Source organism: Haliotis cracherodii, unplaced genomic scaffold, assembly GCF_022045235.1.
Source record: "Haliotis cracherodii isolate W230 unplaced genomic scaffold, xgHalCrac1.p SCAF_3, whole genome shotgun sequence".
Taxonomy (NCBI): Eukaryota; Metazoa; Mollusca; class Gastropoda; order Lepetellida; family Haliotidae; genus Haliotis; species Haliotis cracherodii.
In genome coordinates this window covers 28710364-28730374 of record NW_027266286.1, presented here as the reverse complement: position 1 = coordinate 28730374, position 20011 = coordinate 28710364, and the positions used below count along the sequence as shown (strand labels likewise).

The 20011-nt window shown below is 39.1% G+C and overlaps 1 protein-coding gene across 1 annotated transcript; it reads left to right on the top strand.

The window, feature by feature from the left end:
* Window positions 1-96: 96 nt before the first annotated feature.
* Window positions 97-19367, top strand: LOC139474262 (ADP-ribosylation factor-like protein 13B). The gene is made up of 9 exons (XM_071257193.1): window positions 97-381; window positions 4331-4401; window positions 5448-5700; window positions 7279-7384; window positions 8107-8309; window positions 9274-9400; window positions 14046-14703; window positions 16516-16722; window positions 18081-19367. Exons 1-9 carry the CDS (start codon window positions 323-325, stop codon window positions 18185-18187), a joined length of 1791 nt encoding a protein of 596 aa, XP_071113294.1. The 5' UTR covers window positions 97-322; the 3' UTR covers window positions 18188-19367.
* Window positions 19368-20011: the final 644 nt, after the last annotated feature.

The window sequence follows — 20011 nt, the reverse complement described above, 5'->3', positions numbered from 1 at the left end:
GTTGTTAGCGACGTTTTACACTGAGCCCTGAAGTATCTGCGCTGCAAAGAGCTCGTCTGACATCTTGTAAACTGATCCAAACAAATGGTTACCAACATGGCGGCATCATTGAGTCCGCCGACATTGAGTAGCAAAGTTACAGATGATTAGGTCATTAATCTGATTTGGTTACCCCAAAACTCAGTTAGCGGCGATTAGATAACTAACGGACCTTGCTTAACACGACTGATTCATCAAACGGATTTCGCCTGATCGGGCTGATGTCTTCTTCAGAACTGATTTTGACAAGAAGTAACACAGCAACGGATAATCACTAGGCCTGATGTTCAGCCTCATGGGAAACTGCGTGTCATGTATCAAGAAGCGCCGGGAGCCCAAAAGGTATTGTCTTTATATCTTAACCTTGATTTGAAATCCGAGATGGAAATAATTCAAAACTAGATAATAGTCTCGTGCCTTCTATGTCATAAAGAAAATGTGATGGATTGTCTGGTCCAGACTCGATTATTTACAGACCGCCGTCATATAGCTGGAATATTCCTGAGTGCGGCGTTAAACAACAAACAAACAAAACAAACATAAAGAAAATATAAATTCCAATATCAGTAGCAGTCTTCTTGCTACTGTAGAATGTGTATGAATATTCATAATTTGATCTTGCTTTAAAGGGGCACTGATCTAACGCAATTCCCCGGGACTGGTTGTTGCCTTTGTTATTGTTTTTTCCCAGTGAGTACCCGGATGTAGAGCAGAAATCTAGACTAGCTCGCGACCTCTGTTGCGCCATTCGTAAGCGCATTAGTCACTTTTATGGATACCGGTAGTAATAAGAGCGTATGGTCACATTGATCAACAAAATGAAATACAGTTTCCGAGATAATAAGGAAATGTAGGCATCTTTGTGGGTAGCATCGGTAATGGTGACGAAGTTTTGATAAGTCACTTGCTTGTTAATTTTGCGATTTTCGTTTACACTATTTTGACTTGCAACACAAAGTAAATATTTCACCTGAGCATTGCTTTTTTTATAGTGTGTATATTTTTTTCAAATGAAGGAAAACAAAATGCAAATACCATAATTACAACTTACCAAATTTATGTGTATAAATAGGCAGCTTCCTTATTCGAGGAATGTATCCGTGAATATCCACACAAAGGAATAATATCCCACTCGTCTGCAGCTATACAAAATAACTTATTCGATGTCACGTGTCTCTGTAACTATCAAATATTCTAAAAGATATATATCGTTTCGGGTGTCAAGTCTCAAGGGTCGGCTGAGAAAGGCCACGTGACAACTATTTTCATTACGTCGACGGTTCCTAAAAAATCCATTGAGTTTGATAACAATGAGCAACCAATCAACGTATTATCAGTTAACCCTTTGAACAAATGTATGTTGTTTTTACATCGGCACTTCACGCCATGATATGAGTGTATTCCCTTTGTTTTAGTAAACCTAGACATGTAAACACTCACTTTTGACATATCCACTGTGCAAGATAACAGTGATTAATCAATCAACGTATTTTCTGTTAATCCTTTGATGACTAGGAACGATCCGTTGATTTACAAAAAAAAGTAAATCAACTGATCATTCATCTCTTGCTGGGCTGCCACGTGCATATTACATAACCTCACTTCAAACCTGGATTTAGATTGAATAATTACCCCAGAGACAATAAATGCCAAATGAGAACCTTTGTCAGGTAATCTAAGTGGTGCTACCACTAATTGTACCTGTAATAAATTCATTAACTGAGCATCAAGTGAATGACGACAAATACACAAGTGTAGGGTTATACGAGAAAACGTGTATGACAACAAGGGAGTAGTAATCGTATTACACAATCCGAAATCCGAAAATGCTTTCACTGCATGGATACTTTTTCTAGTATTAAACTATAACCATCTGGGGTATTTCCAAATGACGACTTCCGATGAGCTCCGCCGTTCTTTTTGTCTGTTTGTTTAGGCTGAAGAAATTATTTAACATGCGCCCTTTGTCGAATCTTTATAGATCACAGTTAACCAATCAGCGTTTATGCAAAAATGCGTAAAACAAATATTGCCTCCAAGTTTATTTAGCTGTCCTTGCAGACGGTAGCCCAGTCTCTGGTCACGCTCAGTTGCGTTGCGTATCATCCGGGTACTCACGGGGGAAAAAACAATAACAAAGGCAACAACCAGTCCGGGGAATGGCGTTAGATCAGTGCCCCTTTAAAGATAAGTTTACAGAATTGTTAATCTTGTCCAGTACCAAGATAGATACTATAGCTGAAGTGGTCGTTGTCGGTACAAGTTCTTGAGATATGTGCACCAGGTACCCTAGCCAAAATCAGAATACAGAAAGGTAGGCCTACCTGATACCCTAAACGGGCGACAAGTCCATATACCTCAACTAGAAACCGAAACCGGTTCATGTTTTAGTTCTAGTTCGCCTGATTACGAGTGCATGCTGGATAATGCTGTGCGCTGCGGAATATTAGAGTATAGTCTACCTTAAGATACAGTACCATCAACTTTTCAATCATGTCACAATACCCTTTGACATAATTTCTAGTATTTTGTTGCCGGTCACATTGGCATAACAATTCCCTGTGACGTCAGGGGTCATTGAGTGTGCATAAGCTCCTCTCAGTGATCTATCATCATCTCTACACGCAATGTTAAAAGTTTTGAATATTTGTTAATAAATGTAGCCTGCAGTGACACATTTTATAGCAAGCACTAGTTTATGAAAGCACTTTTATTTTCAACATATTTTTTATTTCAATTTTTTTTTTTAATTCAAGTGGCTAAAATGATTATAAATGGGAATTAATATACATATATTATTTTTTCGATTAATTAATTTTCAAGTCATTAGGTATATTGTATTGGCGCTGAACATATCCAATTATTGTCGATGTTACGGTAGTTTCCCCGACCTCTATCCTAAGCCCATGGATCCCCTTTACGATCAATCCCCCCTTGACGATCATTAGGGTTACGTACCCGTTTAGTGGCTTTTATAGATTCTATAGTTGCTCCTAATATTTTTCACACAAAAACGTCGAGAAAGCAGCATATAATGGTTTTGTGTCGAATATTTTGGCTACTGGAAACTATCCTGGAACATTCTCACAAGCCACTTTCATCCGCTACATTCATTAATGATTAAAAAGTGGACACACCCTTGTGGCATCATTATCCATGCTTATCCACATTATCCTTACAGTGTTCCCTTAGACACTTTTCTGTCACAAAAATCACCAGACAAATTATTAAATACCATGTCATTCATATGTACCGGCGAGTTCAACGTCTGATGCCTGGATGCCTTGGTAAATTTGTGCTCAAATTTACTGTGTGGATGTAGCTCAGTTGGCTAGCTGTCGTGCCAACAATCTGAGTTTGCGTCTGACAGATTCTCACAAAGACTGGTCGCTTGTCTTTGAGACACGTGCCCTACGACAGAGATCATCCTCACTAGAAGTTGTGGTACTGTATTCTAAATGTGCTGCTATGACAGTTCCCATCCATTTATGGAAACGAAATACCGAGAGAAACATTTTATGCGTAAGCAGAAAAGTGCCTTGGGTACATATCTGCAGTACCTGTGGTGACAACGACCCCTTCAGCGACACTTTAGGTTCAGTCATTGGTAAAGGCTACTGACTGTGCTACAGTATTCAATGTAATAAGCGCCCAGGGCACTCACAAAATTAGAAATAGGGGGCGCTTATTAGAATATTATTTTGAGTTGAAAGATCGTAAATTTTGTGGTTTATGCTAACAGCCTGAAATGTTTGCATACGACAGATATATTTTTCAAGAATTTAATTGCCCATAATTAAGGGTGATATAACACATGAGTGCGTATTATACACGAATAAATAAGTCTTGTGTACATTGATCAATAGGAAGGGGTGCTGATTGGGATTGTTCACCAGCCAATATATTAGCAAATATCGCTGTGGGTGCTTATTAGAGCGGGACGCTTATTACGTCGAATACGGTAATTGTTTTAAAAGGCAGCTAAATGGTTTGGGCACGATCTGTAATTTTTGCCAGTTGTCTTAAGCCGAATGTACATCACTGTACATAGTCTAAGAATCTCAGCTAATAATAGTCCATACAATAACAACACTTTCTGGAAAATGATGTCAAATTTGGCCTTTTGTTGTCAATAGTGTTTTGCACAGACAGCATATTTATAGCTGGAGTATTGCTGAGTGCAGTGTTAAACAACACACATACAAATCTAACAAATCACTGTATCATGATCATTGATTTATAGTGATGAAATAAACATGCTCATTGTTTTGATTACTTTTGAATGTTTTAGGCCAATTACACTGGCTTTCTTGGGTCTCGACTGCGCTGGCAAGTCAACAACAACAAAAGTGCTGATTGGAGGTGAGATGACTGTTAGATTTTTAAGTACAATCTCGAGACCAATAAAGATTTTCTGTTCTACTAGGCATTGTGCAAACTGCAGAAATAAAGATTGTATAGTACTTTCTCGTAAACTAAGCCGGAAAGAGCAATCGGCTGTACACACATTTTCTACCAATCTACCAGTGATTTGGTTAAAAAATACTCAATAAATATGACTGCAAAGAATTTTGATGCAATGATCAGATGAATTATCAAACCCCTTATAAATGGCAAATTTCTTCTCGTCCTTATCATACCTTAACTATTGGGCAGTTGGCAAGGACTATAAGACTAGTGCCAATTTTTTTCTCTGTGTAATATATTCTAATATCAAGTTCTTTAAGTTGCAATGTTTACTATACATGTTTAAAATAATAATAACCAAAAGCATAGCATGAACACACAATGCCGTTTAGAAAGTGAACAAATGTTATATTTGGGATAACACTTTCTTAGTAAAGTACAGTTTCTAGTGAATCACATCCAGGATCCCAACCAACACTCTCACAGTGCGGCACCTAATCATCAGCACATAAAGTCAGTGATCTAACCTTTGTGCGCAATCTTACTTTGTGTGCTGGTGATTAGGTGCCTCACTCTGAGAGTTTGTTGGTTCGCTGATGCTGAATGGCATCTTGTGATAACACAATCTAATTAAAACAACGCGAGCTAGACAACTGAGAGTTGGAGTGTTGTTTCCCAGTACGGCAAAATTGACCTTATATTCTGTTCTATTCATAACACTACTAATGAAAATGCAAAATTGATGTTTTTCTTCAACTAAAATATATTTGACCTTTTCAAAATTGCTTCTTGTATGACACATAAATTCTTTGCAGAGGGTAGATCATATTGACTTGATGGCAACTGTTTTAGTCAGGATATAAACATGGTATTACGGCTATATGGGGCATGTTCCTTAATTAATTTTGTTTATGTATAAAATACAAATCAGAAAATATTGTGAATTGGGAAATAGAAAGATCAACTGAAACTTGATAATATTTTTTACCTCACATTCACAGAACCGTTTGACAAAGACATCGCCCCAACAGTCGGTTTCAACTCTGAAAAGTTTGTATTCAACAAGTTCGACATCACGATGTATGACCTTGGGGGAGGACCACAGATACGAGCCATGTGGACCACATATCTCCCTGAACTGTATGGAGTGGTCTACATGATCGATTCAACTGCATCAGAGCGCCTTGAGGAAGTGAAGGAAAGCTTTCAGAAACTGATAGCCAATTATCACATAGCAGGGAAGCCAGTGTTGGTGTAAGTAGCAATGTAGTAGTTGTTGCATGTCGTAGTAATCTTCCCAAGTGCTTCTTTTAAATCTATGTATTTTATCACAGGAATGGTTTGAAGTAGTTTTTGTGAAAACACAGATATCTCTATTGTCACAAGCATACAAGTGACATTGTTTTGGTTTTGCATCGCATCGCACTGTCCGGTTTTAGCACCATGAGCGCAGAAATTGAAACATCCATAACCCTGCACATGGAGAGCTTTGAAGGGGAGGTAACTCTATGTATTTCTATGTATTTCTAACCTTTAAAAGATAAATGTCCTAAGTAGGACAGTACTACGTCATAGTGTTCTGAGATTTGGGACAGTTTATTGTCTTTTTTCACAGATATGCCTCCCTGTACACAAATGCTGTGTGTTGTGGAAGTAAAGCAATATATGCTAATATTTCTAATGGAGTGTAAAGCCTTCAAAATTAATGCTAGTCCTCTAGCCAGGGACTACTAAATTGTGCTGAGGATAAGTACAAACCAGATGATGGTAGTCCTCATTGACTTGAAGCATTTAGAGGCTATAATGCTGAACCAGTTCTCAATGCTCCAGTATACAATATCATCAAGTTGCGAGGACATATTGAATCTCTTGAGTCATGATAGAACAATGTTTTATTGTGAAATAAACCACGCTTTGTTTTTCATTGTCCTTGGTGATTTATCGCGAAGCTATCTTATATATGTATAGAAGTGATGTTCAATTTGTGTATACTAGAGGCAATATGGACAATACCATGGTGATAAAAGCTGTGATGCAGCTTGAGAAACATGAAAATGACCTTTGTGGTCAGGGGCTCCAAATTAGGGTCAGTCAGGAGACAAGGAACTTATAGTTTTAGACCTCACCAATCACCATATAAAGGCATGTATCGTCTGGATACAAGGTACAAGTCAAGTCAAGTCTCGTGAATCCAACACTCGTTTATCCGACAATCGACACAAATGATGGGAACCGATTTAATCAGTGCTATTTAGACCCGTTAATTCGACAGTCTCGCACTGCGACTCCGACATACCTAATTTGCAACGAATTGCTGAAATCACTCATCAGTCTTGTTAATCCGACACAGTGATCAGCATACTCCATGGTCATCTGCCCACGAGTACACAGCCAGTGTTTTGATGCAAGATGAGTAGCTGCATATTTCAACGGCGTCAGAGATAAACTTGCTTAACAATAAACAATTACTGCTTTAAATAAACAAAACAGGATTAATCACATGCCTAGATTGCCTCAATCTCATTAAAATCGGATACAAGTTCTTGCTACCACTGAGGACAACCTTTCGTGAACTTTGACTGACCAATGACATTACTAACAGGAAGTCGACATTAGCCACTAAAAAAGCAGCTTTCTAAGCATTGCAGCACTAGTTTCAAATTAGCGACTTCCATATGTAGTTGTCCAATTTTCGATCACAAACTTTGATACCGCCTAATTTTGTTGATCCGACATACTCGTTAATCTGACATAATCATATGCAACGAACAATGTCGACTTGACTATATTGTTACCATGGTTACCGCCCTAAAATGATCTTCTCTGCTCTAGGCTGGCCAACAAACAGGACAAGGAAGACGCTGTGGACGAGGTGGACATCTGTGAACAACTCGATCTCTCCAACTGGGTCAACCTACACAAGACTCCATGCAGAATTGTAGGTAACCTTTCTGTTGTATCCCCTAGTTGTACTAGCTGTTAAATCTTGATACTCTGTTTGTGTCTTGTTGTGTCCTGGTATTTATTGAGATTACCAAAGATGTATATAGATCCGTCTATATACTATACATCTTTGAGATTACTGTACGAGCATGTGTGTCATACTGATTTTACGAAACGAGTATCAGAATTCTTGTATTTCCAAGCGAGAGCAAGGGTAACACAAGGCTTCTTACACAAATCTAGTAAACTCAGTATGACACTCATGTGAGTGTAATAATTTCTTTCTCCTTTAGGGGGCATGGGTGGCCCAGTCATCTAAGACGCCGCAATTCTCTGCACAATCCAGAAACATATGATTGTGGGTTTGAATCACGGTTAGCCCCAATTATGTTTCTAGGTTTGTCAGCACCATACCTGCGGTCGTGGGTTTCACCGAAGTGGTAAACGCCTGAGACCTGCATCACACCAGGCTTGCCTCACACATTAAGCTGATACACCGCGATATAGCTGGAATACTGTTAAAAGCGGCGTTACACCCAACTCACTCACTCACTCACTCTTTCTCCTTAAAAAGTAATGCACTTATCACCACCACTGTCCTGGAAAACTACAATATTTTCGTAAAGGTTGATTTAAACTGTGTCAGCTCATTGAGTGAGACAAAATAGCTGCGGTATGTTGGTTGTAAAATCTAAATCTCAAACTGTTTTTGTGTAGGAATCCTGCTCAGCTGTGAAGGGCACGGGACGCAAGATGGACCCTGCAATTAAAGAGGGCATGCAGTGGCTGTGTGATATGATTGAGAAGAACTTTGACCCCCTGAAGACCCGAGTAGACAAGGATATGGCGGAGGAAAAGGAAAAGGAGAAAATAGAGCTAGCGGCTCGGAGAGAACGTGTTCGCAAGATAAAAGAAGAGAGGTAAGTGAACCTTGTACCACTGTTGAAGTATTGTCTGCTGAAATGCTGGTATGTCAATGTGTCCTTTCTGTTACTGGTTGTTTTGTTGTGGAGATAATACTATGGCATTATAGTCACTTTATAGGTTTCAGGGAAAACATTTTGTTTTTCACATGACACTGTCTCATTTCTAATTAAAACAGTGTTATAGATTTAGTCGTCCTGTGGTAACAGGACTGCATCTATGGTCTAGTGGATAGAGCGTCTGCCCCAGAGAGTGGAAGGTTGTTGGTTTGATCCCTAGTCTTTAAAAGATGATACTTGTTGCCCTGCTTGGCATTAAAGGGATGAAAAAAGGACTGGTCAGCTCGGACTGGTCAGTTCAGAGTCAGTATATTGTGTATCCATATCACCTGACCCACTTGAGGCCATACAAGGGGCCTCGGGTTGCCAAGTCATCTGAGGCACTGCAATTCGCAGTGCAGAGTTGCATCCCTTGGGCATGCCAGGAACCTATGATTGTGGTTGGGTTCAACTCCGGTTCACCATGATTTTGTTTCTCAGCTCCGTACCCATGCACATGGGTTTCACCAAGATGTTAAACTTCTGAGACTTCAGGCTTTCCTCCGATATTAAGCTGACATGTCATTATATAACTGGAACTCACTCACTCATATGAGTTTTCTGCTAAAGAAGCTCCAGCTGTCTTTAATTTTGGTCCTTATGGACCTTATGAATCTTAATTGTGAATCCTGTTATAGCATATTAGAGATTTATATTTAGCAGATTGCTTGGGAACAGATTGAGAGAAGCTGTTATTTTCTTTGTGTATATTTTAACTGTGATGTAACTAGGGTAGCTGCTGATTACAGTGTTTGTGAACTCTGTATTCTGTTGGTGCTGGAGAACTGGTTTAGCCTTTTCAGCTGGTAAGCATGGTAAAATATGAAAATAGCCGGCACTGATTGAGTTGTGTCTGCTGCAGGGAACGCAAGGAGGAAGAGGAGAGGAAGAGGCTGGGCATTGAGGAGAAGCAAGAGGAGAGTGAGGGGGAAGACTTTATAGATGGAGATCCCTTCAAATATGTTGACGTGGAGAAACTCAAGGAAAAGGTATTGTAGTCACTTTTTATTAAAAATAACATTCTTTGATTATGTTGTAAAGTGGAGTATGCTGGGTTTTCAGACTATTCTGGAGTTCATTTTAGGAAACAAACTTCACATATTATATTTTCAAATTGAGCAGCTTTAAAATATGCCATGGTGGCACTAAGTGTGTCTTTGCACATTGTTATTCTTAAAGGATTGTGTCAACAACAGAATGAAATACATAAACATGATAACCGATCATCAAATATGCGAAACTTGTCTAGTTACAGTGGGTACCTACCAAACACTATACTTACAAGGTACTTGGATCAAATTATCCTTTTTCTTGCAACAAAAAGTATATATATTAGGTGGTATGACAGAAATATAAGTGGAGGTTCATTTTTCACAATGGGGTTATTTTTAGAAGAATTTTCCAAGGAAACAACGGCATCCATTTGTCCCGGAATAAACCGTCAGTCTAAGACAATGCTAGCCAATAGTGAAAGCAGAGCGATCTCGGCTCACTCCAAGACTAGCTGTTTAGCTCACTGACTTTTTAAAATCATGATTTGACTGTGGCACTTGACAAAGTTATACTTGATCGCCACATCTCCATAAGTTTCCATAATTTGATTTGCAGAAAAAAAAGGGAAAAAAAAAGCCCTTGTCACCGCTTATATTTTGTCAATTAATCATGATTAATGTCTGTAGCGAATTTTAAACTGGTGGTCCAAATGTTGACATATCATTCCCTGTGCTCAAAGCTGTGATGTTAATGAAGGCATCATGCAATGTAATGTTGTTAGTCTGAAGCCATTGTCTAGTAACATTCTGTTCGGTATTGTCCAAATAATAACACTAAAATCTACTAAAAAATGGGGCTAGGTGCCAAGTTCAGGCTAGTCGACTCAAAGTCTTTTGGCACAGACTGTAATGGAACTGTCATATCTAAAATAGACGCAGACACGCCGGATGCCATGCTCTAGAATAAACACTGATATATCACCCTAATCACATATAAATAGAGTGTTGGCTCAGAGATAGACATTGATACTTGCCCTCTAGCTCGAGTCAGGCCATCTATGTGTTGAAGGTACCTATGGCTTGTAGAATATAAAGCTGTTAAATAGAGTGTTGGCTCAGAGATAGACATTGATACTTGCCCTCTAGCTCGAGTCAGGCCATCTATGTGTTGAAGGTACCTATGGCTTGTAGAATATAAAGCTGTTGTGGGAAAATGTTTGTCATCACTACAATCTCATTAAAATCAGATCTTAGTTCTCGCTATTGCTAAACAAAGCGACAGCGAAAACTTAGATCTGATTTTAATGAGATTGGTCATCAATATTACCGGTAGGTCTAGTTAATGTCTTCAGGATAATTTCTAACCCTGTATGTCCCTTCTATTCTTAAAGGAATCCCAGCTGAAATCTAAGAGACGGATCTAGAGTCAACAGATTGGTTTCATTGTTGCTAGTTGTGTTGATGCTTGAGTGTCATTGCAATGCAGTCCATATATTAGTTACTCCGCTACCTATATAACACCCGTCTCCAGCAGTGTGTAGTGGTCTGACGTGAGTTGTCTGTACCAGCCACCTTCTGCCACATAAACAAGGATAACGTGGTAGGACATCTTGAGAAGAATCTGTGAGCCATGAGGAATTCCGGATGATCTGTTGCAAGTGATAATAATCATATAAGCCAGTAGCCTCGGCAGGTTCCAACCGCCCCCTGCTCCCAAATAACCTATGCTGGTCATAATGGGTGACTTAATGGATCAGGTGGTTAGGCTCGGTGAATTGGTTACTCCGACAATGTGGATCGTTGCTAACAGTATTGATAACCCATGAAGATCCAGGTTAGAATTGGTCTTCAGCAAGCAATGGTTGTCATAAGAGGCGACTATGCTTGTCAGAAGAGGCAACTAACAGGATCGGATGGTCAGGATTGCTGAGTTGGTTTGGTTCGTGCATGTCATCGTATCCCAATAGTGTAGATCACTGGATTATCTGGTCCAGACTCGATTATTTTCATATACCTGGAATGCTGCTGAGTGTGGCATTAAACGCAAACCTTGACAAGATCATTTTCACGCTTTTCTGGTAGGCAACGGTCTGATCGGTCGCATGAAAGATCGTTCAGGCGTGACCCATATTAGGATGTCTCAAGATCTTTGTTGAGTGGTAGCGAGAACTAAGATCTGATTTTTATGAGATAGGTCTCCATGAATTGGTTGATTGTGTGTCATCATACTCCGAAGATGTGGGACATTACTTCCAAAATCAACTCTGATACAAACTATACAGTGTGATAAAGGACACTCCTGTTTGTAACAAGTACTGTCGACTTCACTGGCTTGGCGATGTAGCTCACATCATCAGCACTGTGCCATGTTGGAAAAACATTTGACTTGAGTGTTATTCTGTAGTTTTAATTAATTAGTGTGATGTTTGTTCATAATCATGATAATGATGTTTTTTATTTCTTATCTGTGATAAAGAGTTTTATTCTTCTTTGTTATTTGTCAAATAGTAAAAATGTGTATTATGATTGTTAGACAGGGGATATTACTGTTTTTAAGATGTGACATGAGCTTCAGTTTAACATTCAAATAATGTCACAAGGGACAAGCTTTATATCAAATGCAGGTGAGTGTAATCGATGGTTATATTCCATTTAATCCCATAGAAGATATAATTTGAACAGGAATCAAGAAAAAGGGCATGTTCTATATATATTTCATAAGGCTTGACCAATGTAAAGTTCTTTGCAGACATTCACCAACGATACATGCCATTCCAAGGGAGGCCACTCTGATCAATTACCTTGTTCATTGGTTTAAACTGCCACATAACACTTTCCAACCAATCAGACTGTTTCTACCTTATTGCATTTTAAGATTAAAGCGATTTTACGCATTGTGACTATCTTAATTCCCATAATTTAACATAGATTGTATCTACAACTATTTGTGCCCAGGAACGATAAGATTAAGTTACGTTGCTGATTGAAGATTTATTTATCCTATGTTAACCAGTCAGCATGGTTCATTTGTCACACAATTGACAAACTTGTCACGAAAAATGTTAGTAATATTGCTGTGACCTTGGTAACATTGTAAACTACATCATAATACAGTGTTCACTGCGCATGCTCTATAGATGCTTGTGTTAGAGACCGGTGAAGATCCGGGGTAGAATAGGTCTTCAGCAACCCATGCTTGCCGTTAAAGGCGACTATGCTTGTCGTAAGAGGCGACTAACGGGATCGGATGGTCAGACTAGCTGACTTGGTTGATGCATGTCATCGTATCCCAATTTCGTTGATTGATGCTCATGATGTCAATCACTGGATTGTCTGGGCCAGACTTGATTATTTACAGACCGCCGTCATATAGCTGGAATATTGCGGAGTGCCGCATTAAACATCAAACATGCTTGTGTTAGAATCGGTCTTCAGCAACCCATGCTTGCCGTAAGAGATCAGGTGGTCAGGCTCCCTGACTTGGTAGATGCATCAAATCCCATCTGCGTAGATCGATGCTTAAGATGTCAATCACTTGATTGTCTGGTCCAGACTTGATTATTTACAAACCTTCATCATGTAGCTGGAATAATGCTGAGTGTTGTTGTTTTGCGTACAAACAAGACATTTCAGGTTTGTAGTTAGTCTTGATATTGCTTTTGTTTTGTTGTTTATTGCTACGTAGCTGGCGAATTGCTGATGTGATGTAAATGTTTTACCTTTATAAGGTCACAATTATTAAATCTTTCAGTATTTTTCAGTTTTGTGAGCATGGCAGGATGCAGTTTAGTTTTAATAAAAAAAATGAAATAAACTGTCCAAGTCATCTTTGTACCCTGATTATTGATGGATATGAGTCATATAAACTTTGATGAAGCATGAATGTTAGGTGGGACCTTGCTATGGTGTTTTTATTATCAAGAATGAAGGCAACACACAGTAATTACATGGAAGGAAATATGATGATGCGAGGTGGGGTCTTTCTCAATCTTATTAAAATCAGATATTAGTTCTCGCTACCACTAAAAAGATCTGAGGACATCCCATAATGGGTCACGTCAATCAGAGCACCACTTACCAGTATGGGAAAGTGACAGTCGGAATGTGTTTTCTAATCATGCAGCCTCGAAAGGGTTAACACGTAGTATTCTGAATGACGCTACTGGCTGTATGTTCTATCTCTTGCTTCAGTGGGATAAACATTTGAAATAGAAGAGACTTTCCACAGCGTGTAGTTGGTACTGCTGTACAATCTCGGCCATCTATTAGACATTCCAGAACTTACTTTTGTTCACTTTTCCAATTGTGAATCAATATATTTGCAAAGCAAAAGTCTGGTATGGAAGTCACTGGTTTAAAATAAGCTCCGTAAAGCTGGGGAAAGCTGCTTTCTGATTGGCTGGTTTTCACTTCTTGTTGGTCATTTCATTTGTCAGTCAATGTTCGCGAAAGGTCGTTCTGATGTGACCCGTATGCGATGTCCTCAGATCTTTGTTTAACAGTAGCGAGAACTAAGATCTGATTTTAATGAGATTGGGTCTTTGTTAGTGAGGCGGGTGAGGATGAAATCTGATAATTGATATATTATGGCCTGAGTCTCTGCTTTTGTTGATTTTTGACTTTTATCATCTTGATGTTCCAGGAAGCTCAGATGAAGGAGGAGAAGAGACGTCTCAAGGAGCTGAAAGCTAAAGCTAAAGGTGAAGATGACAGAACAATGACAAAAACGGACGACCTGGAAGAAGCAGATTATCTCCGAACTCCTCACTCGAACCGTCCGTATGGGTTAGCTCCCCTTGGTGACAAATGTGCAGAGGACAGTGATGAATTAGTGAGTCCATCCACGAACAGATCACGTCGGGTGTTGCCCCCGCTGCAGCAACCTCTGGGAACAAAGTTTATGGAGGACGGTACTGCCAAGAAAAAGAAGAAAAAGAAGGTCAAGCAAAAGAATGCCTATTCTGAAAATGCCGAGTACGGAAGTGAATATTCTCAAACTGGAGACGACACAGCCCGGCTGGCAGAATCACAGAAGACAATGAGGTCTGTTTCAAAAATCTCAGTTACAGCTAAATCTTTCGGGGATGAAAATGGAGATGACATTCGTACATCTAGTCATAAGTTAACACCTCTTGATGGTGAGGATGGGGCTCATACTCCGAAAGAAACAAAACTAAAAAAGAAGAAACGTTTTGAGGATTCACAGCAGAGCAATGGTGGATTTGAACTGCATGACGCGGCGGAGTTGTCTCCCATCCCTCGCCCTCTTCCATCACGTCTTGTTGCGACTGTAGATTCTGGTAGGTAACCAACGGTCATCTTGTCCCTGTTGATTTGATATACTGTGTTGTCAGATCATGCTGATAGGCTGAAGTGTATGATAGCGAATGCCTTTTGTTCTGTTGGAATACTCTTAATTAATTGCTCATGGTAAATTTGCTTGAAGGAAAGTTTGAAATCCTTTCCCTGCATTTCTTTATTATTAGTATTTGAGCCATATCAACTGAATGTTTTCAGATGAACAATGAGGTAGGTTACCATAGTTACACATTGGCAGGCTGTTTGTCTGTTGTTTCTTTCTGAGTTTCTCGAACACGAGTCTGATATTTTTTCCCAATGCAGAGATGCCAACTTGTACAATTTAGGCATTATTACCCTCAAATATTACCATGAATTATTACCATAATTTGGATTAAGATTGCTTCAAAAGCTATGGAAAGTTAGAAGACAATTGTAAAATGTAACTAATTGTTCAAGCATGATATCATGGCATAACTGTGATAATTTGTATAAAATGTTTTTATTTGTTGTTGAACATGTTTAACACTACACTCATCTATATGATGGTGGCCTGTAGATGATGGAGTCTGGACATGAGAGTCCAGTCCAGTCTTACGACCAGCACTGGCTGCTGGGGACTTATTTTCCTGAACCCAGAATCATCAGGGGTGGGGGTTATAAATATGATTGTCTTGTTTACATTTTTGCATGTTTGACTGCAGGAAACACACTGGGAAATATGATAACTAATTTTGGAATAAAATTGTAAACATGATCCAAACTTTTAACATGTTTGAAGAGCTAGTTGCACCAATATACAGTGATGTAAGGTTGGCATCTCTGCCCTTGGCAATTTTGGGGCTGAATTGTTTATTTGTTGTTTTCATGAATATCATTATTTGTCATGTTAAGTGTATCAACTGAATGTGTTTTAACAAACATAATTAACCATTAGTTACTCACTGGAAGGTTGTTTGTTATTTGTCTGTCTGTGATGGCAATGTTTTCTCTTAGTCATGTTAGTGCACATGGTATAGATCATCATTCTGACCAGGTGGCCACGTCGTCTAAGGCACTGCAATTCACTGTGCAGAATTGTGTCCCTTGAGCATGCCAGAAACCTATGATCATGGATTTGAATCCCTGTACCTTCTGATTATGTCTCTAGGTTTGTCTCCACCATACCTGTGCTTGTGGGTTTCATCAAAGTGGTAAATGTCTAAGATCTGCATCACTTAGGTTTTCCTCCCACATCAAGCTGACATGCTGTGGTATAACTGGAGTACTGTTCAAATCAGCTTTAAACCCAACTCACTCACTCACTCACCATTCTGTTGCTTCATGGGCGGAGTCAGTGCCCTTACCCAAAGCTTGTCGTAAGCTTGTTAAGTGCCAACTAAAATCAGTATCTCAGGTCATTTTGTTATTACAGTGTAACATTTATACTAAGTTTTCATATAATAATTAGATCCAATGCAAGTGATATATTTGGATTCAGAGAAAATGCAAATTTGAAATATAAGTTTCAGCTATAGCTTATAGATAAAGACTAGCCCAAGGTAACATAAGCCTGAGGCAGCTAAGAAAACCAGCACATCATTTACAAGGTTTTGAGGTTTTGAACATCAGAGCTGAACATCATTGCTCATGCTGTTAACCATTGGTTTGTCTGGTCTAGACTTGATAGTTGACAGGCTGCAGTTATAAAGCTGTAGCTGTAGGTGTAAAGCACCTTTCAGTAAGTCACTGTTTCATGAGTAAAACATACAAAATATTGTAAGTGTGGCATGACATTAAGGTTTTGTTAACAGTACTTGTTTTAACCTTTTAAGGTATGGATAATGGATCTGACTCAGAGATTAAGAAAATGAAGAAAAAGAAGAAGCCTAAAAAAAATCAGCTTTCTCCATCACAAAATGACCTTGAACTCTCACCTTCAACAAGGGCAGACTACTCCAGTCGTAACTATCCCTGGGACAAACCAAACAGTTATTTGGACGGATCAGATCAGGAGGACAAACACAGGAACAGTCAAACAAGTAGGTTGTCTTGGATTTGTGTTTAAATGACTTATCAGTTACCAGGGTTACTTATGCTTGCTGCTGTTGGTAATATTGTCTGATAATTTTGTAAAATCATTATTTTTGGATTATACAGCTGTTGTATCATAGGTCACCTCAATACAAAACAATACATTTCCATGATTTCATACTTTCCGCTATGTCACTTGAATTGTGTCTCTGCACAGTAAATTTCAGTGCATTCCAGCAGTTTTCAGTGGACATTTCCACCACAACACATTGACTCTGGACTAAAATATATGTGTTTATGTTAGGCCTATAACTTTCATCGGCGGCTTGTATAAGTCTTTCTGTATCGTGATATACTGTATTATGACCTCCATATGTCCTGTTATGTTTTGTATCATGACCTCCATATTGTGAAGCATATCTGCCATGACCGTGTATCGCAGGATAAAGTACTATCAGGACCTTTGATCTCTTTGTGAAGCATCTTGAAAGTTATGATAGGTCAAGTATTGCTTATGTTATAAGTGAAGAAGAAAAGCACTACAATGTTCATTAACATGGACATTAATGATTAGATCATTTAGACTTTTAAATTACCTATGCTAGCAAAAATACTATGCAGACCATCGGACATCCTTAAACCAGTCTCTTTCAAATCAGATCTTAGCGCTTGCTACCTCTTCAATAAGGACATCCTGTTACAGATCATGTCAGAGCAACTTTTAGTCCGACCAGTCAGAGCATCGGTTGTGAGATTGCAAAAGTGAAAGTCTGAATGTGTATTCTAAGTGCAGCCTTGGAAAGATCAACATGGGACAATCCGAGAGCCTGTTCCGGGCTGTACTACTTCTGATTCTGTCAATATCACCATGTTTCTCTTGCTTCAATGGGATAGAAATTTTAAAAGGAAGAGGTTTTCGGAGCCTGTGGAAAGTACTTCCATACAATCTTGGCCTTCTATTAGACATTCCAGATTCTTTTTCAAAGCATTGTCTGGAATTGAAGTCGCCAGTTTGAAACTTGTACCGTAAAACTCAAAAGGCTGCTGTCCGATTAGCTAATGTAGACTTCCTGTGAGTCACTGCATTGGTCGGTCAAAGTTCGCGAAAGGCTTTCTGACATTCTTTGGTGTAGGGGTAGCGAGTGCTAATATCTGATTTTATGGTGTTTAATGAGATTGTCCTTAAGCATGAAATGTTAAAAACTTGCAGCCTGTTGCAGTGAAGGTGATGCAGAGTCACAGAGTACTTCATCACCTGTCATATTCCATGTACAATAGATCCATGTATCATTGATATTCTCACAAACTTCCTTGTTAATGTTATCATTGTCAACTTCATGCTTACAAATGTATTTTTCATTTTCAGCTGACTTTGGGGAAAAGTGGGGTTTGGTAGATGAACTACCGGAGGTTTCTGACTCAGCACTACGAATGAGACCCAACTACGATGATGACGACGATATCATGTTGTGATGATCGTCTCGCTAATGCATATCTGTGATGCCCTAACTTATATCATGTTATATTTCTTCATGTGCACAACTGAATAATCCATCCAACTATTTTTGTATAAATACATTATTGATGTTGTATATTTCCTTGTGAGATTTGACAGTTAATTGCTGATGAAGACAGTTGTCCAGGTCGGTGACAGAACTGTCTCAAGTAGAGATGGACCCTTGTACCTTGTCCACACTGATTGAATACTACACAGGGTATCATCTTAAACACTGAACTGCTGGACAAGTAGAATGTTCCATTTTTCTTGTCCAGGAACAAGTTAAATGTTCTCTAAAACTTAAAAAAAGTTAGATTGTGTTCGTGAATCTATTATTCAAGATATAACAATTACATCAATCGAGATGGGGGACAGTGAGGTCGATGATGCGCCTGAGTTGCCTCCCCCTTCACTACCAGCAGCCTGGACACTGAAATCTAGTTCTGCTTCTGGAACTGGTCCTTATCTCTTATGACCTGTTATAAATTCACTTTCTTGGTTGTCACAACAAGGTTCAAGTATTGTAGTTTCAAGTCTTTATTTTAAAGTGGGACTATGCTTGAGGCAATCAACATTCTTAGAAAGTTTAGAATACCAATTTGTGTGTATATATGCCAACTCCAATGTAATTATGTAGATTTGTTATGCAGTGTAGTCACTACCGGTATTTCTTACCATCAAATCAAGCATAGGCCTATTCCAGTTAGCCCTCAGCTTACATCACACAAATACAACTGCTTCTTGCTTGACCATGGTAGGGATATTTGGCTTCCATGTTTAAAACAGCTAAAAAATAATGCTGAATGGATTTTTGTCTGCATAGGGACTACAGATATATACCCCAGGTATTTTTCTGTAGACAATAATGTAACCTAGCCCAAATCAGAATACAGTAAGGTACCTTGTACCATAAATGGCAGATGAGTCCATATTCCTCAAGCCGAAACCGAAAGCTGTTAATGTTGAAGTTCTGGTTCACCTGATGACGAGTGCATGCTGGATAATGCTGTGCATCGTGTAATATTAGAGTAATGTACGCACATTATTGTGTTTGCTCATTTTCATGTAGCACACTGGAATGCAACAGTATGACATTACCAATTCATTTATGGTAAGGAAATATCAAAAGAAAAATGTACAATGCATAGTGCCATGTTGAAAATTCATGGGGTTTGGCATCCAGGATGTGTTGTATAAGTAAGGGGGGCACGGGCGTAGCGATTTGCTGTGCAGAGTTGCATCCCTTGGGCATGCCAAAAACCTATGCTTGTGGGTTCGAATCTGCCCCAATTATGTTTCTAGGTTTGTCAGCACCATATCCGTGCTCGTGGGTTTCACCAAAGTGGTAAACGTCCGAGACCTGCATCACTTCAGGCTTTCCTTCCACATTAAGCTGACACGTAGCGATATAAATGGAATACTGTTAAAAGCGGCGTTAAACCCAAAGCACTCACTGTATACGTAAGCGTTCATGGAACAGTTAAACGCATTGCACAATATGGCCTGCAGTGGAATGGACTCATCCCAGGGTACCTTTCTGCATTCTGATTTTGGCTAGGGTACACATAATAATGTCTTTAGCCAGCAGTACCCTGCTAATGGCCTACAGATTTGCCCTAATAAATTTCTAGGTTTGTCAGCACCAACCTATGCCAGTGTGTTTCATTGAAGTGGTAAACATCTAACACCTGCATCACCTCCGGCTTTCCTCCCACATCAACATGACATTCTGTGATGTAACTGAAAGACTATTCGAAGTGGCGTTAAACTAAGCTTGCTCACTCACTCACTCACTCACT

Excerpts from the sequence above, each read along its gene's own strand:
- LOC139474262 (XM_071257193.1), top strand. The coding sequence starts at position 323 with ATGTTCAGCCTCATGGGAAACTGCGTGTCATGTATCAAGAAGCGCCGG. Across the intron at positions 5,701-7,278 it reads GCAGGGAAGCCAGTGTTGGT|GCTGGCCAACAAACAGGACA; the intron begins GTAAGTAGCAAT and ends TCTCTGCTCTAG. Across the intron at positions 16,723-18,080 it reads ACACAGGAACAGTCAAACAA|CTGACTTTGGGGAAAAGTGG; the intron begins GTAGGTTGTCTT and ends TTTCATTTTCAG.